Here is a 21,996-nt window from a genome sequence, read left to right as displayed (position 1 = left end):
GCCAAACATGGAGTAGCACCATCCTACCTCACAGCCCTTATTACACCTCGCACTGCACCTCGTATACTCCGAGCCTCCAGTACTGCTCGCCTGGTCCCTCCATCTCTGAAGGTAAAAGGAAGACATTCATCTAGACTCTTCTCCATCTTGGCCCCTCGGTGGTGGGTTAAATGCAGAGGACAAATTTCACTGTGTGCACCCTGTGCTGTGTTGCTGTGTATCACATGTGACAATCACTTTCACTGTGTGTGTGTGCGTGCATGTGCGTGTGTGTGAGTGTGTGTGCGTGCGTGCGTGCGTGCGAGAGTGTGAGTGCGTGCGTGTGTGTGTGTGTGTGTGTGTGTGGCCCCTCGGTGGTGGAATGAACTTCCCTTCGAGGTCAGAACAGCTGAGTCACTGAGTACCTTCACACGGCAGCTCAAGACCTTCCTCTTTAGAGAATATTTAGATGAACTTGTAACCTTCTGTATAGAAACTGCAACAGAGTGAATAAAAAGATTGTATTCATAGTTGGGGGTCCTAATGAACCATAATTGATCACTTCATCGATGGTAACATGGAAGCAGGTTGTAAGTCTCTCTGAATTAGGGCGTCTGCCAAATGCCTTAAATGTAAATGTTAATGAGCAAGGTGGATATTTGGGACGCAGCCTACGAGTGGAGGTTTGGGGCGCAGCCCGCGAGTGCGTCAGCGCCCCCTACCGGACCGGGGCGACCCGGAAGCGCGTCTACCGTCCTCGCTGGGCTCCCCGAGAGGAGGTGAAAGGTCGCAAGAGCCGCTGCAGCAGCCACCCTGTCAACAAGGTGACCGGGTCCTTCCGTCACGTCGTCGTCGTCGGCCACCGCGAAGCGACCATGGCCGCTTTTCTGGGTTCGGCGGCCGCGAAGCCCGGCGGGCTGGTGTCGGTGGTGAGGAGGTACCGCAGCAGCGGCAGGAAGTGTTCCGAGTTCCTGCACAAGAGCGTGGTTCCGTCCATGCACTACCAGAAGAGCCTGCCGAGGTGCGCCGGGTTAACGGGGCCGACTTGTGTCAACAATGTCATTTAACTTCATATATAAATACGTCTTCCACCTCACCGAACTCTGCGCAGGTTGCCGGTTCCGAAACTGGAGGACACGATCCGGCGCTACCTGGCTGCCCAGAGGCCTCTTCTCAACGATGACCAGTACAGGTCACCACTTTTCTTTTTATAATGCCATTTCACACACAAAAAAGGTCTTAATACACATTTTATATGGCCAGTGGTACGTAAAAAAACCCAAAAAGACAGAACATCTGAAAGTAAAGAGAAAATTCTGCTTTGGGGAGGAGACAACCATGGCAGAAGATTTCTACAGTTCTTCCTCCTCCCCTTGTTGGTGGGCTTACATTTACAGCATTTATCAGACGGCCTTATCCTAGCGGTTAAGGAAGCGGCCCCGTAATCAGAAGGTTGCCGGTTCGAATCCCGATCCGTCAAGGTGCCACTGAAGTGCCACTGAGCAAAGCACCGTCCCCACACACTGCTCCCCGGGCGCCTGTCATGGCTGCCCACTGCTCACTCAGGGTGATGGCTTAAATGCAGAGGACAAATTTCACTGTGTGCACCGTGTGCTGTGCTGCCGTGTATCACAAGTGACAATCACTTTACTTCACTTCACTTTATCCAGAGCGACTTACAATCAGTAGTTACAGGGACCCTGGAGACACTCAGGGTTAAGTGTCTTGCTCAGGGACACAATGGTAGTAAGTGGGGTTTGAACCTGGGTCTTCTGGTTCATAGGCGAGTGTGTTAACCACTAGGCTACTACCACCCTACAGGTGTGGAGGGTTGGCACAGGGAGCTGCTGAGGTGTTATTGCCGTATTAAAGATCTAACAGGGGGAATAGCGCACGATGCACCAAACCCGAGGCCAACGTGGCGAGAGACCGGCGAAGGCCTTCCCAAAAAAACAGGTGAAGTGATTGACATTGTGAAACACTGCAGCACAGCACACGGTGACACAACGAAATGTGTCCTCTGTATTTAACCATCACCCTTGGTGAGCAGTGGGCGGCCATGACAGGCGCCCGGGGACCAGTGTGTGGGGACGGTACTTTGCTCAGGATTCGCTTCCTTAACCGCTAGGCCACCGCTGCCCCAAAGGCGCCGAGGGACCAAACACGGAGCACAGAGCCGAGGAAGCCGCCCCGGTATGGCCGACCACTCGGTGGAGCCCAGCTGGCGGCTGAAGATCCGCGTGCTCGCGAACGCCAGCGGCGACTGCAGACTGGACAACACCAGCGACGTGCCCGTCTTCACCGCCATTTTGTTCCACGTCCCCCGTGTACATGAATAACGAGGGAGTCGGAGAGGCGCCTCTCGCCCCTGCTGGCATGGCGTCGCGCGAGCGGCAGCGGTTTTCTGGTTTCCGCCCCTGGGGCCGGACTCAGCAGGACCTGGAAGGTGTGGAGAAGCTCCACATCCAGCCTACGCAGCCAAAAACACTTTTATTTTGTCGCCGAAAATCCAACTTTCAAGCAGGTTCTATATGTTCGGGTTCACAAATGAGCCAAAGGTGGTTGTAGCCTAGAACCAGAACACCACAAAGTCCCAGGTTCAAACCCCGCTTACTACCATGGTGTCCCTGAGCAGGACACTGAACCCTGAGTGTCTCCAGGGGGACTGTCCCTGTCACTACTGATAGTGGTACTACTACTGATCTGGATAGGGTGGTAGTAGCCTAGTGGGTAACACACTCGCCTTTGACACAGAAGACCCAGGTTCAGACTGTCCCTGTAACTACTGATTGTAAGTCGCTCTGGATAAGGTAAATACTGTAAATGACCTAAATCGCCATTGGTTTTAATTTCTATTTATTAATTTATTTACAGTCACACGGAGAAAGTGGCTCGCAGCTTCCTGGACGGCGTGGGGAAGAACTTGCACGCTGAGCTGGTGGCTCAAGACAAGAAGAACAAACACACCAGCTACATCTCCGCTCCGTGGTTCGACATGTACCTCTCGGCCCGGGAGTCTGTGGTGCTCAACTTCAACCCGTTCATGTCCTTCAACCCCGACCCCAAGCCCGAGTACAACGACCAGCTGCTGCGCGCCACCAACATGGTGTGCTCCGCCGTGAGGTTCATGAAGACCCTGCGGGCGGGGCTCCTGGAGCCCGAGGTCTTCCACCTGAACCCGGAGAAGAGCGACACGGACCGCTTCAAGAGGCTGATCCGCTGGGTCCCGCCGTCCCTGTCGTGGTACGGCGCGTACATGGTGAACGCGTACCCGCTGGACATGTCGCAGTACTTCCGCCTCTTCAACTCCACGCGCGTCCCCAGAGCCGCGCGCGACGAGCTCTTCACGGACCAGAAGGGGCGCCACCTGCTGGTGATGAGGAGGGGGAACATGTACGTGTTCGACGTGGTGGACCGCGACGGCAACCTGGTGCAGCCGGCGGAGATCCTGGCCCACCTGCGCTACGTCCTGTCGGACGCGGCGCCGGCGCCGCCGTTCCCGCTGGGCGTGCTGACCAGCGAGAACCGGGACGTGTGGGCGGGGCTGCGGGAGAAGCTCCTCTCGGCGGGCAACGGCGAGGCCCTGGCCCTGGTGGACGGCGCGCTCTTCTGCCTGTGCCTGGACGAAGACGTGATGCGGGACCACATCCACGTGTCCCACAACATGCTGCACGGCGACGGCTGCAACCGCTGGTACGACAAGTCCTTCAGCATCATCATGGCCAAGGACGGCCAGGCGGCCATTAACTTCGAGCACTCCTGGGGCGACGGCGTCGCCGTGCTCCGCTTCCAAAACGAGGTCTTCAAGGACAGCGTGGAGAAGCCCATGGTGGGACCGGACTGCCGGCCGGCCGCGGCGTCCGCCGTGCGCCGCCTGGCCTTCAACCTGGACGGCGAGCTGGAGGACGGCATCGCCAGGGCCAAGGAGAAGTTCGCCGCGGCCGTGTCCCGGCTCACCATCGACGCCATGGAGTTCAAGATGGGCGGCAAGGAGCGGCTGAAGAAGAAGAAGCTGAGCCCCGACGCCGTCGCCCAGCTGGCCTTCCAGATGGGCTTCCTGCGGCAGTACGGCCACACCGCGGCCACCTACGAGTCCTGCAGCACCGCGGCGTTCCGCCACGGCCGCACCGAGACCATCCGGCCCGCCAGCGTCCACACCCAGCGCTGCGCCCACGCCTTCGTCCGGCAGCCCGGCCGCCACGGCGTGGAGCAGCTGCAGGGCCTCCTGGCCGAGTGCTCCAAGTACCACGGCCAGCTGACCAGGGAGGCCGCCATGGGTGAGTAGTGGCCTAGCGGGTAACACACTCGCCTATGAACCAGAAGACCCGGGTTCGAATCCCACTTACTACCATTGTGTCCCTGAGCAGGACACTTAACCCTGAGTGTCTCCAGGGGGGGACTGTCCCGGTAACTATGGGGTGGTAGTAGCCTAGCGGGTAACACACTCGCCTATGAACCAGAAGACCCAGGTTCGAATCCCACTTACTACCATTGTGTCCCTGAGCAGGACACTTAACCCTGAGTGTCTCCAGGGGGGGACTGTCCCTGTAACTACGTACTACCCTACGTATATAGGGGTGGTAGTAGCCTAGTGGGTAACACACTCGTCTATGAACCAGAAGACCCAGGTTCGAATCCCACTTACTACCATGGTGTCCCTGAGCAGGACACTTAACCCTGAGTGTCTCCAGGGGGGGACTGTCCCTCTAACTACGTACTACCCTACGTATATAGGGGTGGTAGTAGCCTAGTGGGTAACACACTCGTCTATGAACCAGAAGACCCGGGTTCGAATCCCACTTACTACCATGGTGTCCCTGAGCAGGACACTTAACCCTGAGTGTCTCCAGGGGGGGACTGTCCCGGTAACTATGGGGTGGTAGTAGCCTAGCGGGTAACACACTCGCCTATGAACCAGAAGACCCGGGTTCGAATCCCACTTACTACCATGGTGTCCCTGAGCAAGACACTTAACCCTGAGTGTCTCCAGGGGGGGACTGTCCCTGTCACTACTGATTGTAAGTCGCTCTGGATAAGGGCGTCTGGTAAATGCTGTAAATGTAAATGAGTACCGGAAATGAAGAGGTTTTTTTTTCCAGCGGCGTGTGGCGGTTTTCCTAAAACAAACGAGATGCGTCCTGTCCGCAGGTCAGGGGTTCGACCGCCACCTGTTTGCCATGCGCTACCTGGCGAACGCCACGGGCGCCACGCCGCTGCCCGAGCTGTACCGCGACCCGGCGTACGCCGCCATCAACCACAACGTCCTGTCTACCAGCACCCTCACCAGTCCTGCAGTCAGCCTCGGCGGCTTCGCCCCCGTGGTGCCGGACGGCTTCGGCGTGGGCTACGGCGTCCACGACGAGTGGATCGGCTGCAACGTCTCCAGCTACCCGGCCCGAAACGTCCACGAGTTCCTGCAGTGTGTCCACAAGTCCCTGGAAGACATCTTCACCGTGCTGGAAGGCAAACCCATCAGTTAAGATCCACGGTCAGCAGGTTTCAGGTCCCTTCACGCTGGTCACCTCACTGATTTATAAAGATCGATCATCTTTATTTTTGAAGTTCGTCATCTTTTCATAACCGTGAAGGTTGCAAGAAGCTAAGTTCTGAAGAACTCTGCCTTAGTTCCACATGTTCTGGACATGTTGTTATAATCCCCCCCCCCCCTCGGATAAGCTGGGCGTTAGAAGGTCCAGGACTGGAGAACATCCCGTAAGGATGAAGCTCTGGACGGCTTGACCGTCTTCTCGTACTGTGCAGGGTAGTAGAACGATGGGTGCCACATGGTCACCTAATATGAATAAAAATTTCAGCAATAACTACGATAGAAGAGCTGCGGTGTACGTTTCTGGCGTCGTATTGCGATTTGAACCTCAGTCTGACCGTCAGCTTCACGCTGAACGAAGGAAACTACCTTATGGAGAATACTTTTTTGTTCCTCAAAAATATGGTTTACTTTTTTTTTTTTTTAAATAGTTACGTAATTTGTGTTGCTGATGGTGAATGTATAAATTAAGTAATTCCTGTATAATTTGTTTGCTTGAAATAAATCATGGTGACTTGAAGAAAGCGTAGTCCGCGTAAATGACGTTACACTCAAGGATTATGGAAACAGGAAAAGGAGAAACTTATTTATTAAAAAAAAAAAAAAAAAAAAAAAGCACAGTAAGAAGCAAATGTACAAATAACGTCAAGAAAAAACTAAAAACTGCAATTCCGGCGGCGAACCAGGTGACTTTAAATTGGCTTGATTTTGAAGTGGAGGCCAATCAAGCTGAAAACCAGGCACTTCAGGTCCTGGACAAGGTAGTAGAAAACTCGCAGACCTTCAGGGTCCCTGCAGGAGGAAAGAAGGGAAACTCGTTTAATCCGCGGTCGGCTGGAAAGGGAACTCTTTACTTTCGACCGGAGAGTCCAGCGCCACTCACTTGGACTGGTTAACGTCGATCAACGAGCCGATTTTCGAGGTGGTGAAGGAGATGTGCTCGTCCCCAATCACAATCTCCAGCTCCTGCACACAAACAGAACACAAGCGTGCTCACAAATCCAAAATGGTTTAAAAACACCAGTAACACTGCTACTCGTATTGGAGAATCCCGAAAAGTTCTGTCCAAAGGTTGGGGGGCAGTGGAGACCTAGCGGTTAAGTAATCAGAAGGTTGCCGGTTCGAATCCCGGTCCACCAAGGTGCCACTGAGCAAAGCATCGTCCCCACACACTGCTCCCCGGGCGCCTGTCATGGCTGCCCACTGCTCACCAATTCCTTTGGGATTAATAAAGTTAAAAATAAATAAACAAAACAGACTAATGGCGACTAGCGGTGTCTACTGGCAAGGATCTCATTGTACCACGATCTATTGTGACGCTGTACTTATCTACTAGCAAACGCACAAAAATATTATATATTTTTGTCTAGCACTTAATTTCCAAGCATATTTTTTCTCACAAGTTAGGCATTATCAGGGCTCTTAGCTTTGTAAACTCAAAATCTAAAGAAACCGAACCATAATTGCTGGTGTCTTGCTCTTGTAAGTCACTTTGGATAAAAGCGTCTGCCAAGTATCGTGATATTCTGACATTGTACATTTACAGCATTTATCAGACGCCCTTTTCCAGAGCAGCTAAAACCAGTAGTTACAGGGACAGCCCCCCCCTGGAGACATTCAGGGTTAAGTGTCTTGCTCAGGGACATGATGGTAGTAAGTGGGATATGAACCTGGGTCTTCTTGTTCATAGGCGAGTGTGTTACCCCACTAGGGTACCCTGTGTGCGATCTGGGCGGATCACGCTACATTAATAATTCAGCCGAAACATCGTAACTCGGAACTTTGGACGACATACAAAAACATCGTATCGCGATACATCGACATTTTGGGCCACGTGTGGCCGTCGCGCTCACCTGCCGGCCCACCCTGTCCGGCGGCGGCCACAGCGCGTCGTCCTCCTTCGTGATCTCGCTGTCGTCGATGATCCTCTTCAGTTCCTCCATCACGCTCTTGTGGACGTAGGCCTGCGGGACGGAAGGGGGGGGTCCGGATCAACTCGGCGCGACGGGAACCTGGGGCTCGTTTCCGAGCTCCGTTTTATTATTTGACTTTTTTTTTTACCTCCTTCCGGATCATGACGTCGTTCTTGTAGTTGCTGTTGTTCGCGTACCTCAGCTTCCCTGGAAAGATAAAAAAACTACAAGTTTCAACACTTCAGCGGGAGCCGTTAGCATCTGCGCTAAGCGCGGGGCCGCGGACGCGATCTCGGCGCCGATACTTCACTCACCGTCCGGCCGGAACTCGAACTCCAGGAACTCGTGGCCGAACTTTCCCTTGTGCCCGACGTAGTAGCGCAAGTAGAAGTCGCTGGTGGAGGCGGACATGGCTGCGGACCGGAGGCGACGTGCTGCTCTGCTGCTGCTGCCGCGCGGCTCCCCACTCCGCGTCCGGCGGCCTTTCTTCGTGACGTCACGCGTCCCTCGGCCGGCGGCGGGGAACGCGGACAGCGCCACCTGCCGCGGCGGAGGGATCACAGGCGCGCCGAGCACAAAAACAAATCCAGGCCCGACAGGGTGGGGATGCATAGTATAAAAAAAACTTTATTAGAATGTGGCGTCTTTCGTGTTGCATTTGTGTATACATGTACATTTATAATACAGGTATGTAATTTAATCAATTCTAGTGACTGAAATGAAGCTGGAATCATTGTTTATTCGTAATACCACTGGTCTAGTGTTCAGGTGCTACTAATGGATAAAAAGTTGAGGTGTCAGCATTGTTAATTCATAGTCAAGTATACCCTCTGGCTGAAATTCAGGTGAAAGGCCCCACCGACATACAGTACACGAACATATTGCAGTTTTAATACATCCAGGGGGGGAATAAAAATGCAAAAATCACCGCACTGTAGTCAGAAATGAACATGTCGCTTGCTACAGCCATACAGTGAGCGAAGCAACATTCTGCACCGGCCTTAAATCAAAATTGTCCACACATTTACACACACACACTTGTGTACAGTACAGCGTTCCCACAAGGCTGCAGCGTGACGGAGCGTCACCGCAAAACCCGCAGACTTTAAGGAAATACTAGTCAGTAAAAAGAAGACCCCAGAAGCTTAGTTACCGGTGCACAGTTCAGCGTGAGAAAGTGTGTGTTCAGTCGGGCTGAGTAAGGCAGACTGAGTCTTGTGCAGCATCCCCATGATCGCCGGCATCATGAGGACTTCCTTCCAGAAACGGAGCCGGGGAGAAGCTCACGATTTGAGCAAATTGCGGTGTAAACACTTCTCTCCCAGCAGAATCCTGTGTGCATCGGTGTTCAAGTGTGGAAGGTATTGCATAAAATCGGAGCAGTTTTACGTACAGCAGTAACACATGGTTCACTTCAGCCTCATGAACGTGTTTATCTGAGGCGGTCCTGGTCCTGAGCGGGAGGGGTCACCAAAGGTCGGCCTTATGGAGACACACAGGACTCAGAATACTGAGATTCTTTGGTGACGCGAGGCTTTTCAACAAAAAGAAAAAAAAAAGTTTTATTTCACTGCGGTCAAGGTGAAGTTTGCCCTGGTGAAATGTGTCAAAATTAAACATACATTTATACTTTCATTAATCTGGCAACATAATACTGTGAGGCCCATCGTACCTTTTAATTTCATCACTCCAGCGGGAACGGAGAGCAAAACCCACATGTCTGTTCACAAAATGGTGCTGATAGTAAAATTGAATAAAATAAACAGCCTCTTTTCGCGGTCCTCAGATTAGAGACTCGGACAGACAACAGGGGCACGAGTTGACCGAAAAAAGAAAATGACCTTCCGTACGACCTCCGCAGGAGAGCAGCAGTGAGGTGGTTGGCAAAATAAAAAAAAAAGGGCAATTTGGACCAAATACTGTTCCCTGAGTAACTAAAAAGAGAGAAAAAGAATAATTCTGACCCCGATCCCCAGTCAAGCCGTAAAAAAAAAACAACAAAAAAAAAAAAAAAGCCCCGCTAGCACCGCCCGCGTGGGACGCCGGGGTCCAGAAACGCCCGCCTGCTTCTTTATTCACGCCTGTAAGCATAAAAGGGCCAAAAGAACGAAGATATAAATAATCAGAATCTAAAACAGGAACTCAGTCCAAAGACAAAAGGCCGCGTCCGAGCCCGTCGCCACTTTCAGAACTTCCTCTGCTGACTGTGGTATTCAGTGTCGGGTCCCGGCGCGGGAGAGGGCGGGGCAGGGCGGGGTCAGTGCGGCCGGCTGCTGGATTCCGAGGGCTGCCGCTGCCGGGGCGACGTGCCGTAGCCGTTGATGCAGCCGGCCTGCCGCTTGGTCAGGCCGCCGTTCAGAATGTCCTGGATGTGCTGCACGATCAGGTTTATGGCCACTGGGGGGGGGGGAGGACGGAGGAGAGACGTGTTTAGATTCCGCACAGGGACACGGAGACTCACCAAGGACGACTCGGAGACGCAACAAGCAGGCGGGTCCTGAGAACCCAGCTGTGGCCTTCAGCAAGGTCCAGACCAAACATTGCCGGCCCGGGAGGGTCCACATCGTGTCTCTGGGACTGGAGATGCTGCGAACTCACCGAGATTATCCGCCCCCCGGGGAATGATCACATCTGCATACTTCTTGGTCTGAGGGCGAGATAAAGGAACGTTCCGTGGGGACGTAGGGACAGGGTGGGGGTGTTCTAGATCAGCAACTTACCGGCAGACAGAACTCCTCGAAGGCCGGCTTGACAAAGTTGATGTACTGGCTGAGGACCTGCTCCAGGTCCCTCCCTCGCTCGCTGATGTCGCGCAGCACTAGCAACCAATCACACGAGTCACAGTGAGGTCATTAAAGCAAACACCGGCGCGTGGGAGAAAAGGACCGCGCCCGCTGACCCTTCACCTCGGCGGGAGAGACGGGTGTCGGCGTCGGTGTCCACGAACAGCTTCATCTGAAACAGGTCGCGGATCTCCTGCGAGTAGAACATCAGAATGCCTTCGAACAGCACCACGTCCGCAGGGTACACCGCCACCGTCTCCTCCTTCCTGAGAAACACACACACGGCAGGACATCAGGACGTCGGCCTGGACGCCGGACGGAAGCCACCGACTCCCCCGCGTCACACCTGGAGTGGGTGACGAAGTCGTACACGGGGATCTGCACGGTCTTCCCGTCCACGATGTCCGTCAGGGTTTTCACGATCAGCTCGTTGTCGAAGGCATCTGGGGTGCAGAGGGAAGGGGGTGAAGGCGACGGGGTGACAGGCGGGTGACAGGCGGGCGGCCGGACTACCTGGATGGTCGAAGTTGAACTGGCCCTTCAGGGCCTTGGCCTTCTGCTCCGGCGTGAGGACGCGGTAGAAGCTGTCCTGGCTGAGGATGGCCACCTGCCGCTGGTGGTGGTCGATCTTGTTCTGGCCCAGCAGCTCCATGATCTTCCCGCAAACCGACGACTAAGGAGAGATCAGCGCAGAGGTCACGACCCCGGGCGGGAGGTCAGCAGGCGTCTACGAAATAACTCGAAACACGCGTGCAAAAACGCTGACCCGACATTTCACTGACATCAACAGGTCGAAAGAAGATAAAAAATTATCTACGTCCCAACAAAAAGTCCTGTTTGATTTTAGGCGTTTATTGACTTCAGCGGGGAGATGAAATGCGAGAAGGAAATAAATTCCACCAGCACGTCCTTTCCGCCCAGTTTTATTACATCCCGGAGCTTTATCGTCTATAGACGTGGACAGGTCAGGTCAGGGAGCAGGAAGCGATCAGGCCGAACCAGGACTACCGGACCCCCGACCCCCTGGCCGGGTTGCTGGGGTCAAACACATCAGCTGCCCGTCCACCACGCTGCACAAAGCAGCCGGAGCGGAGCGCCCTGCTGACTCGACAGTCTCCCGGCCGGGGACCCGCGCTGTTTTCTATATAAAAGTAGGATAAACAGGAGCGGCGTCCTTCGGCGTGCTGACGTCACACCGAACGTGGTTATCAGGAGGAACGTCTCACGGCCTCAAAACAAGCAGGACAGCAAGAGACCTTCCTCCTCCGAGCAGGAGGAGGAGGAGGAGGAGGAGGAAGGGTACAGCACCTGTTCTGGCGAAGTCACGTGACAAACCGCACACGTTAACGGAACACGAGCCAGAGATGAACGTGGGCAATAAAAAAAAAAGACACGGAAAATGACAAAACAAACAAACAATCAAACAAAAGGCGACACCGAACTCGCGGCCGCGGCGCGCGACGCCGGTACGTCACCGCGCGCGCGACCGTCGGCCCGTTCCTTTTGTTATTATTATTATCACCATCATTATCATTATTATTATTATTACTACTAACAGCAAAACGTTTAACGGGTTCCGGGCCCGGGTTCTGTGTTGTAAACAGCGAGAACAATTTTAGAACGTCTGACGGAATCTGGCGAGCGACAATGCAACTAAGACGAGAACAAAAGATACCACCATCATCATCATCATCATCACCACCACACGGTTTAACGGCGTCATTTATACCGACGGAGCGGATCTCTTGGCGGACCGTCGTCGGAATAAAATCCACGCGTCGCTCCGCCACGCCGGGCGCCACGCGGTCGCCTTCCCACGCAGCGAGACGGGGAGTTAAAAATAAAGACCTTTCCGCTGGCGGTGCCGCCGGCCACCCCGATGAGGAAGGGCTGCCGGGCGACCTGCTCGCCGTCGGCCCGGTGCTCCAGCCTGGTCTCGCTGTCTCCTGCCATGCTGCCTGTCAGCGTCTCCGGCCGCCCGCCCGGAGCCGATTTTTACCCGGACCGAACTCCTCCTCCTCCTCTTCCTCCTCTTCCTCCCGTCATCACCTCACACGTACAGCCACCCCCCCTCCTGCGCAGTGTTCCACGTTTATTATCTACTTAATTGTGACAGAGAAACGCATCCCTTTCAATTTAATTGCAGTCATTATTGTTACTTTGGCATACCGCGTCCATGTTATTATTAACTTTTTAATTTGGAATTATGGGTTCAGAAGCACAGATGAGGGTCTTTGTGGGCAATAAATTATCAGCCAGGTTTCGTGAATGTACGAATTAATTCGACTTCGTCCGCATTTACGACTCGTTTCATTCAATCGTATTGGGAGTTGTAATGTCGAACGAATGGACCATTTACGCGAACTTTTGGCGCAGTTCGCCCGGCGCCCGCCAGGTGTCGCCAGGCGTCCGGCCGTCCTCCGCGCCGAGGAAGGAGAAGAGGAAGAGGCGGAGGCGTTTTTTCCGGGTTATGTGCTGACTCCGCTCTCCACGCTTCTTCTGTTTCGCGGTGTTATATTTAAATTTGAGGCTTCGCTTTGCTTTTCGCCCCCAACGCGCCGCGCGATGAGCACTATGTTCGCGGACACGATCCTCATCGTGTTTATATCGGTGTGCACCGCGTTGCTGGCCGAGGGTGGGTGTTGAAAACGCGCTGAAATCTCTTCTCTTTGACGCCGATCTGGTTTGTCCTATGTACTTCCCTTCGTTTCCCACTGAAATATGCTTCTGTGTGTGTGTGTTTTTTTTCTCCCTGCAGGTATTACCTGGGTGTTGGTGTATCGAACAGACAAATACAAGAGGTTAAAGGCCGAGGTGGAGAAACAGAGCAAGAAATGTGCGTTTAATCCGCTCATGAGCATGCAGCCGCGCTGCTTTTGACGTGTTCAATGTAAATCCGCAGCTCTGCCCTGGCTTTTTGTTGTTGTTGTTGCAACTCCACACACTGGACAGCCCGTATTTTGTGCTCTGTCTTAATGTTGTGAAGTGGAACAGAATACGTGTTTGCACTGGGAGCTTTATGGCTTGGGGGGGTGGAGCAGGCCTCCAGTTAAGAATTCATGCTTCTTTGGCCCCACTCGTTAAATGAAAATAGACATTTACATTTAGAGAATTTATCAGACGCCCTTATCCAGAGCGACTTTCAATCAGTAGTTACAGGGACACTTAGGGTTTACAATTTACTTAGTAAGTGGGATTTGGGACCTGGGTCTTCTGGTTCATAGGCAAGTGTGTTACCCGCTAGGCTACTACCACCCCGTAGATGACATGTCCAGTGCAGTTCTGTGAGTGAAGCAGAGGCCGACGTTGGAGAAGTTTCCCCAACTGCGATACAGAAGATCCTCAAGTCAGAGCACCAGCAACGCAGCTGCGATTATCCCAGTACAGTTTCTCTGTACGTTTAGTAGCGACACGCTTGGTGCGGGGTGGTCACCAGAGGGGAGTTGAAATTAATCTCATAGTCGATGCATCGCGACGTGGACTACTCCGCGTTGATGCAGTGAAGGACATAATCGATTATATCATAATGCCATTGGTTAAACCTCGTTAAAACATTTGATCTGAGTTCCGCGCCGCTCCAGGTTAGAGGTCAAAGTCAAAATTGGTTTGACTCTGACCGCTTTGCGCCATTACGTATTTTTGCGCTACCAGTAGAATCTGCACCTTTGAAACACAAGAAGAAGGGATGGAGGAAAAGCTAATCTTTTTAGTCACAGACTGTCCAGAGATCTACAACACGGCAGAAAAAACCCGAAAACAACAATCGCTTTTCAGGAAGAAACGTACATGATCGTGTCTCGTTCGGTCTGAAAGCGGCTTCACATTTGCTCCAATGAGTGGATGACTGTCAGCGTTCCGTTTGTGCTCACCTGTCGACCGGATGAGCGTGGATTGAACGGCGACGGATTTTTCTGCTCATTGGCGCGAATCGAAGCTTCCAAACCGGGTGAACGAGTGTTTTATGGGATGCATTGATAGTCGGGGCATCGCTAATCTAATCGAATCATGAGAACAGTGAAGGTTTACAGCCCTAGTGGTCACTTTGTGTAAATTCACTTTAATTCCGATCCTTTCAGTGGAGAAGAAAAAGGAAACCATCACAGAGTCAGCGGGACGTCAACAGAAGAAAAAAATAGGTAATTACTGTTAATTTACGATATCTGTGTAAAATGTAACGAGTTTCAGAAGTTAGCTGTGTGTTAAAGCAATAAATATGAAAAATAGTTTCCTGTACGTTCCATTATTTTCAATTCTTCCAACAGAGCGGCAAGAAGAGAAGTTAAAGAACAACAACCGAGATCTTTCTATGGTGGGACGCGTTTCTTCTGTCTCTGAATGTAAGATGCATTTGTGAGAATATCCATGTCTCCTGACCAGCCGAGTTCCTTGTTGCAGGTGCGCATGAAGTCCATGTTTGCTATTGGCTTCTGCTTCACTGCTCTGATGGGAATGTTTAATTCCATGTAAGTTCACTCCTTTATTTTTTATTTTTTCGTCCTTCAACATCACGTTCTGATGTTGACAAGTTATTCCCCTGCTGCCGTCTTTTCCAGTTTTGACGGGAGAGTAGTGGCCAAGCTTCCGTTCGTCCCTTTGTCCTACATCCAAGGACTCTCCCACCGTAACTTGCTGGGCGAGGATTACACCGACTGCTCCTTCATCTTCCTCTACATTCTGTGCACCATGTCCATTCGACAGGTAGATGTCGCTGAAGCGATGGTATGATAGTCACTGTGCTGGCCAGGTCCCTCCTGCAGACCGTAATCGGCGCTTTTACCGTGTCCTTCCTTCCCAGAACATTCAGAAGATGCTCGGACTCGCTCCGTCCCGGGCCGCCACCAAACAGGCCGGAGGATTTTTGGGTCCCCCTCCTCAAGCTGCCAAGTTTTCTTAGGTGTGCTGAGCACGTCTGAGCACGTCTCCACCAGGTCGGAATGCTTCCAGCCCAGCGTTGGATGTCCAGAGAACCGGGATAAAGAAAAACGGGGTGGGGGGGTTCTTCAAAGCAGAATTTCCTCATTTAATCAACTGTAGACAAGAACCGTAGTTATTAAATCTGAATTCCTTTTAGCAAAATTCTCTAAAACCAAGAAGACTTTCTGCTTTGAAAACACCCCAGAAGATGGAAACGAGGCAGCTATTACTCTATTGTCCCCCATTTTGTTTAATTTAATCTATAAATGCATATCTTATATAATAATATATGTAGCTCCTGTTTTTAGTGTTGTGTAGTTGTGTTTGAAATTGTGGAGCAACGGGTGACTTGGGCGCAGCTGTGTGAAATAAGGAAAAAAAATAAAAATCCTCCAATCTGGATTTGAGCGCGAGGGGAGTTTTCTGTTTTATTGCAGTTTTCTGGGCCAACTATGCGAGCTCATGGGAGAACGAGGAGAATGCAGGTTAGACAAAGCAACAGTTGCACAGATTACAGGCATTGCATTGAATTCTTCTAGTCTTTTTATTTTATTCAAGTTGCAGACTGATGTAAAATCTGTAAGTTTTGCAGAAAATAATGCATGTAACAAGCATGCATTCTGCAAAGCTGCAGTGCTCCTTCCAAATCAGATCTGGAATGTGTGTGTGTGTGTGTGTATTTTATATATATATGTGTGTGTACAGCGTTATATATATATATATATATATATATATATATATATATATATATATATATATATATATATATATAAAACGCTGCCATACCTTTAGATTTCCGTTCATCTTGTCCTCCATGCAATTTAATTTATAGCCATCGTCCCCCACTGGATAGGTCATCAATAAATAATGAAACTTTGCGATATTAACAGCATTTTTTTTATCTTTTTGATCAAAAAGTTGATCTTTACAGCATTATTTCTGATCTTTCCTGGTGATTGTAACACTAATAAAGGATCGTCTTGTACACAGAACGTACACTGTTTTTCTTGTTTTACCGGAACGCATGTTCGCTTTCCAACAGGCGCCGGGCCCTGGGTGTGACCCCTGACCTCCGCACCCCGCATTCCCGTCGCGCCGATCGCGGACGTGGGAGGGGCCGAGCGAGGCCGGGAGGCGGGACGAGGCGTCTCCGGACCCCCGAGGTCCGGCCTGCCGCGCTTGCGCAACCGCTCGCCGTTAAAAGGAGCCGCGCCGCGAACCCGCCGACCTCCTGCTCGCACCGGGTCGGTAAAGGAAAAGCCGTGCGCTTCGGTTCCAGAGTCGGAAAGATGGCCCAGCAGCCCCTCCTGCAGCTGCCCGAGTTCCAGCACGCCACCACCGGGTCGCTGGCGGTGGCGCAGCCGCTGAACTTCTGGGCCGGAGCCCGAGTTCCGTCCCGCGACGCGAAGAACTCGGAGCCCGTCTACGAACCCGCGACGGGTAACGTCCTCTTCCTCATCATCATCCTCCTCCTCCTCGTCGTTTCCAGACAGTAATGCAGTACAGCTGCAGCCTTTACAACTCCCGATGCGTTGTTTCTGTTTATTAGATTATCTTATGATTCATAATCATATTTAGGCGTTTCGGTATTTAATTATAAAGATTATAGTATTAATAATAAATGTACACGCGTCTACGGTGGCCCAGAAGGGTCCGTACGAAGTTGCACACTGTTGAAGTTCATGTATCAAATGTTGTATATTGTACAAAATATTTGCTAAGTGGAGTGATTGTCATTGTGAAACACTGCAGCACAGCACACGGTGACTCAACGAACTGTGTCCTCTGTATTTAACCATCACCCTTGGTGAGCAGTGGGCACCATGACAGGCGCCCGGGGAGCAGTGTGTGGGGACGGGTCTTTGCTCAGTGGCACCTTGGCGGCTCGGTATTCGAACCGGCAACCTTTTGATTTACGGGGCCGCTTCCCTTAAGCGCTAGGTCACCACCTTACATGAACATGTCACAGTGCATTATTAAACGTTTTCTTTGCGTCTGTGTTGGCCCTTCTGGGCCGCCGTGCACATTGGTCCCACCAGCATATCCAATCAGCACAGCTTCCTCAGTCAGAGACCACGCCCACTGCCAACGCCAACATGCAGATTCGTTCCAGCGCTCTGATTGGTGAACTGGCGAACTTGGCACTAATCAACGCGCCGCCCTTTATATAGTGATCGTTCCGTTGGGCACATGTACCGTAAATATGGTGCAGATGATAATGTGGAACGTTGTGGAGATGGTGTGTTAGGCTTCGCCTCAACGTCTTAAACGAGCCTTTGTCTGGCGACCCTTGCTCAACAAAACATCATTTACTGCCCTTTAAAACCATTGGGGCGTCATAAAACCCCATAAAACCAACCTGATTTGGTTGTAAGTCCAAAGTTCCTGGACTCCTCGTGTCGGGGGCCCCTGTAGCCGCTTTGTTGTGACCGCGGTGCCCTCCTCAGGACGGGTCCTCTGTGACCTGCCGGCGTGCGGGGCGGAGGAGGTGGACCAGGCCGTCAGGAGCGCCCACGCCGCCTACCTGAAGTGGCGCGGGCTGTCCGGGATGGAGCGAGGACGCGTCCTGCTGGAGGCGGCGCGCATCATCAGGGTAAGGGCCCGGCAGCTCCTTCGGTCCCGGTTTTGTGCGGTCCCCGCTCTCATTCGTCTCGCCGCTGTTACAGGAGCGCAGGGACCAGATTGCTCGAATCGAGGTGGTCAACAATGGGAAGTCCATCACCGAGGCTGAGGTGGACATCGACATCGCCTGGCAAACCATCGAATACTACGCCGGCATCGCCCCGACTCTGTCAGGTGGGCGTGTGTTCTTCTCACCAAGTGACCTCCTCTTGCCGTGTCTTCACGAAAGCGTCGCGCTCGTTTCTCCAGGTCAGCACATCCAGCTGCCGGGAGGATCTTTCGCCTACACCCGGCGGGAGCCTCTGGGCGTGTGTGTGGGCATCGGCGCCTGGAACTACCCTTTCCAGATCGCTGCCTGGAAGTCCGCCCCGGCTCTGGCCTGCGGTACGAGCTCTGCACCGTACAGGGTATGTTCTCCAGCAGCTCCTCACGAGTTTTTTTTTACCTTCTCACCTCAGGTAACGCCATGGTCTACAAGCCCTCCCCCATGGCCCCGGTAACCATAGTCATCCTGGCAGAGATCTACAAGGAGGCCGGGGTGCCGGACGGGCTCTTCAACGTGGTGCAGGGCGGGGCGGAGACCGGATCTCTGCTGTGCCACCACCCGATGGTGGCCAAGGTGTCCTTCACCGGCAGCGTCCCCACGGGGAAGAAGGTGCAGTTCAGGAACAAAATGAAAGGTTTTTGCGTTAAAAGCTTTTATTTCTAAAGTTCTGCTCCGTAACCCTAGGTGATGGAGATGTCAGCTAAAGGTGTGAAGCAGGTGACCCTGGAGCTGGGGGGCAAGTCTCCTCTCATCATCTTCAAGGACTGTGAGCTGGAGAACGCAGTGAAGGGGGCGCTGATGGCGAACTTTCTCACCCAGGGTCAGGTGAGTGCGGCTGAGAAGGTTGCTGGACTTGGACGCTCTGCAGAACGTTGTTTCGATCCCAGAAATATTCATTTCGCTAAACCTCTGCACAGGTCTGCTGTAACGGAACCCGGGTCTACGTTCAGAGGGACATCCTGCCACAGTTCCTGGAAGAGGTGGTGAAGAGGACCAAGGCCATCCCCATCGGAGACCCTTTGCTGGAGGACACCCGCATGGGAGCCCTGATCAGCCGGCCTCAACTGGACAAGGTGCTGGGCTTCGTCAAGGAGGCGCAGAAGCAGGTACTGGTTCAATATTTCATACCCTGGTTCCTCCACGTTTTAACGCTTTCATCCTGTCGGTGTTGCAGTTCCTTTGGGGACCGATATATGGCAAGATTAGTTAAAAATTTCACAACAAAGTGTTGCAACACCTCGTGCAAAGTGTGCTTTTTTTTTTTTTTTTTTTTTGTAGTAGTAGCCTAGTGGGTAACGCTCTCCTACGAACCAGAAGATCCAGGTTCAAACCCCCGCTGACCACCATTGTGTCCCTGAGCAAGACACTTAACCTTGAGTGTCTCCAGGGGGACCGTCTCAGTCACTCAGTCACTAGTTTAAAGCCGCTCAGCATAAGGGCGTCTGATGAATGCCGTAAATGTAGGAACAGCGGTATTAATTTAACAAGCCATTATCTCCAAACGCAGCCAAAAGCTTTGGTCACGAATTCGATGTATTATAAGTTGGGCCCGGTACTCGTGGCTGGTTAAGTGCCGGTGCTGCCGTCCAAATTGCAGCCACAAGCAGAGCTTATACCTGAAAATATTACAAAGAGATCCACAACTAGTAAAATAATGAAAGTTGTTAATTCAGTAATACGAAAGTGAACCTCAGCTTATCAGTATGCTCTTACAGCAACCTGATCGATCAATATATAGACTGTGGTGACTTAATAGAATTAGTAGGACCGTAAATTGATTATCTGTGATTTGTCAATATTAATTGTGATTTTACATTTTTTTTTATAGCTTGCTATCATATTTAAAACTATAACAAGTATAGTAAAGAGGCTCAGTTCATTTGTGTATTTTGCATTATAAATTGTGGGTCTGTCGCTTTGCTTGAGGCTGAAATTTAAATGTTGAACCTTTTGAAACGTGAACAAGCGCCAGCCAATCGAATCCATATTTATTACGGGTTCAACGGCTGTGCTGTCGAGAGCAAGAAACAATTGGTTACTGCCTCTGCCCTTATTCAGAGCGCCTTACAATCAGTAGTTACAGGGACAGTCCCCCCCTGGAGACACTCAGGGTTCAGTGTCTTGCTCAGGGACACAAACGCTGCTGCGTTCGTGTATTTTAGCAGTATAAATGTTTCTATCCCTTGCGAGCCCCTGGTACAACTCTGGGGAAAGAGACTTGTGTTTTAGTTCCAAGGCGCTAGGAATTTGAATCGCGGTTTTTGACTTCTCATTTAACCGAAATGTCACACAGTCTGTGTTTTAAAACAAACATGACCTGTGATTTCAGGGGGCCAGGGTGCTGTGTGGAGGAGAGCCTTTTGTCCCCAGTGACCCAAAACTGAAAGGGGGCTATTTCATGTCACCCTGTGTACTGGGTGAGTTCCTTAAAATTTTATTTTTGAAATTTTTCTGCTGAAGTATTTCATTTTTTTTCTCTTAATTGCTCCTCCAGACAACTGCAGGGATGACATGACCTGTGTGAAGGAGGAGATCTTCGGCCCGGTCATGTCCGTCATGCCGTTTGACACTGAAGAGGAGGTGCTGCAGAGAGCCAACAACACCACCTTCGGCCTGGCCTCGGGGGTCTTCACCAGGTACCCGTTCTCTTTTCTGTCCTCTTTCCTGGGAGGGCCGCTGGTCTTCACCGATGTCTGCCGTTTGTCCCCTCAGGGACGTGGCCCGCGCCCACCGCGTGGCAGCGAGCCTCGAAGCAGGAACCTGCTTCATCAACAACTACAACGTCAGTCCAGTGGAGGTTCCCTTTGGAGGCTACAAGATGTCCGGTACGTGTCCCGGAGGAGAAGGACTTGGTGCTGATGTACAGTGTGGAGTAATAATCCTGTGGTGTTTGGCGCAGGCTTTGGCCGGGAGAACGGACACGTGACCATCGAGTACTACTCTCAGCTGAAGACGGTGGTGGTGGAGATGGGAGACGTTCAGAGCCTGTTCTGAAGCCACCCATTGTCCTCCTGTCCAGTGTCAGACGAATCCTCACGCTCCAGAGTCTGTTCAGAAGTTCCAAGGAACAGTTCTGCATATTCCTCTTGTGCCTTACAAGCTATGTTCCCATTTAACACAATGTAGTGCAGCGCTTCTCTGTTTCCTGTTACGTCCCCTCAGCTGAAATTTTTTTTAAAGTTTAACTTGTTGACTGTTTTTCATGTTTTAAAAGCGCATGACTAGAAGCCGCCTGATTTCTGAAATAGGAGGTTCTTGTTTTCTGACCTTGTCCACTCTGTCTCCCCGTTATAATCGGAAGACCAGGCTGCTGAAGGATTTTTAAAATGATCTAGTTATTAGTTTTAAATCTAACAGTAGTAAAGTATCTCTTGTATTGTCTACTGTTGTCATGTAAAATTTAATGCATAAACGCAGGACTGCAGTCGTGAAACTAATAAAGATTTTTCAATCTTCCCGTCATGAAGAGTAGATCAGGAAGTGTAAGTGTCTCCCTGGGGACACTCTGTGTGGGGGTTTGAACCTGGGACTTTGTGGACTTCTGGTATATACCTTCTAGGCTAATAGAAGGGGCAGTGGTTAAGGAACCATGCGGTTAAGGAAGCGGCCCTGTAATCAGAAGGTTGCTGGTTCGAATCCCGACCTGTGCTGTGTATCGCATGTGACAATCACTTCACTTTACCACCATGGCAGACACGCTGTGCTAGTTTATTTTAACGAGATAAATACGCTGCTTTAAAAAATAATCATAAAGTGAACACTTAAACACGCTGTAACTTCACACTTCTGTGAAATCGAACTGTCCACTTAGGAAGCAACACTGATTGATGATCAACTTCACATGCCGAGGTCCAAATGGAATAGACTACAGGTGGAAATTATAGGTAATTAGCATGACACCCCCAATAAAGGCGTGGTCCTGCAGGTGGTGACAACAGACCACTTCTTAGTTCCTATGCTTTCTGGCTGATGTTTTGGTCACTTTTGAATGCCCGCAGGGCTTTCTCTCTAGTGGTAGCATGAGATGGAGTCTAGAACCACACAAGTAGCTCAGGTAGTGCAGCTCATCCAGGATGGCACATCAATGTGAGTTGTGGCAATCAATGCGAGTGGTGGAATGAACTTCCCCTTGAGGTCAGAACAGCTCAGTCACTGAGCACTTTCAAACGGCAGCTCAAGACCTTCCTCTTTAGA

At 51.6% G+C, this 21,996-nt stretch overlaps 5 protein-coding genes across 6 annotated transcripts; 3 read left to right on the top strand and 2 right to left on the bottom strand.

Annotated features, from left to right (window-relative positions):
* Positions 1-712: 712 nt before the first annotated feature.
* Positions 713-6,145, top strand: cpt2 (carnitine palmitoyltransferase 2). Its single transcript, XM_028962138.1, has 4 exons — positions 713-1,000; positions 1,091-1,171; positions 2,854-4,256; positions 5,128-6,145. The coding sequence occupies exons 1-4, from the start codon at positions 855-857 to the stop codon at positions 5,457-5,459; spliced, it is 1,962 nt and encodes a 653-aa protein (XP_028817971.1). The 5' UTR covers positions 713-854; the 3' UTR covers positions 5,460-6,145.
* On the bottom strand, positions 6,146-7,959 carry magoh (mago homolog, exon junction complex subunit). Its single transcript, XM_028962140.1, has 5 exons — positions 7,752-7,959; positions 7,586-7,644; positions 7,378-7,488; positions 6,408-6,490; positions 6,146-6,316 (listed from the first exon to the last, which is right to left on the bottom strand). Exons 1-5 carry the CDS (start codon positions 7,846-7,848, stop codon positions 6,217-6,219), a joined length of 450 nt encoding a protein of 149 aa, XP_028817973.1. The 5' UTR covers positions 7,849-7,959; the 3' UTR covers positions 6,146-6,216.
* Positions 7,960-8,038: 79 nt separating this feature from the next.
* uck2a (uridine-cytidine kinase 2a) lies at positions 8,039-12,253 on the bottom strand. Of its 2 annotated transcripts, XR_003743201.1 has the most exons (8): positions 12,069-12,253; positions 10,734-10,893; positions 10,567-10,663; positions 10,344-10,486; positions 10,158-10,255; positions 10,036-10,084; positions 9,110-9,834; positions 8,039-8,971 (listed from the first exon to the last, which is right to left on the bottom strand). XR_003743201.1 is itself a non-coding variant. In XM_028962139.1 (7 exons), exons 1-7 carry the CDS (start codon positions 12,171-12,173, stop codon positions 9,695-9,697), a joined length of 792 nt encoding a protein of 263 aa, XP_028817972.1. In that variant the 5' UTR covers positions 12,174-12,253; the 3' UTR covers positions 8,039-9,694. The 2 variants fall into 2 exon arrangements, 1 of the variants encoding a protein (XP_028817972.1); XM_028962139.1 differs by having other exon boundaries at positions 8,039-9,834.
* Positions 12,254-12,651: 398 nt separating this feature from the next.
* On the top strand, positions 12,652-15,536 carry tmco1 (transmembrane and coiled-coil domains 1). Its single transcript, XM_028962418.1, has 7 exons — positions 12,652-12,855; positions 12,979-13,056; positions 14,297-14,356; positions 14,483-14,529; positions 14,616-14,683; positions 14,774-14,918; positions 15,016-15,536. The coding sequence occupies exons 1-7, from the start codon at positions 12,786-12,788 to the stop codon at positions 15,112-15,114; spliced, it is 567 nt and encodes a 188-aa protein (XP_028818251.1). The 5' UTR covers positions 12,652-12,785; the 3' UTR covers positions 15,115-15,536.
* A 739-nt stretch (positions 15,537-16,275) lies between these two features.
* LOC114769423 (aldehyde dehydrogenase family 9 member A1-A) lies at positions 16,276-21,264 on the top strand. Its single transcript, XM_028962417.1, has 11 exons — positions 16,276-16,574; positions 17,582-17,727; positions 17,801-17,930; positions 18,006-18,140; positions 18,215-18,411; positions 18,487-18,627; positions 18,720-18,908; positions 20,132-20,219; positions 20,297-20,438; positions 20,515-20,627; positions 20,702-21,264. Exons 1-11 carry the CDS (start codon positions 16,424-16,426, stop codon positions 20,794-20,796), a joined length of 1,527 nt encoding a protein of 508 aa, XP_028818250.1. The 5' UTR covers positions 16,276-16,423; the 3' UTR covers positions 20,797-21,264.
* Positions 21,265-21,996: the final 732 nt, after the last annotated feature.

The sequence above is a fragment of the Denticeps clupeoides genome, chromosome 19 (assembly GCF_900700375.1).
Source record: "Denticeps clupeoides chromosome 19, fDenClu1.1, whole genome shotgun sequence".
NCBI classification, from domain to species: domain Eukaryota; kingdom Metazoa; phylum Chordata; class Actinopteri; order Clupeiformes; family Denticipitidae; genus Denticeps; species Denticeps clupeoides.
This window is presented reverse-complemented; position numbering and strand designations above follow the sequence as displayed.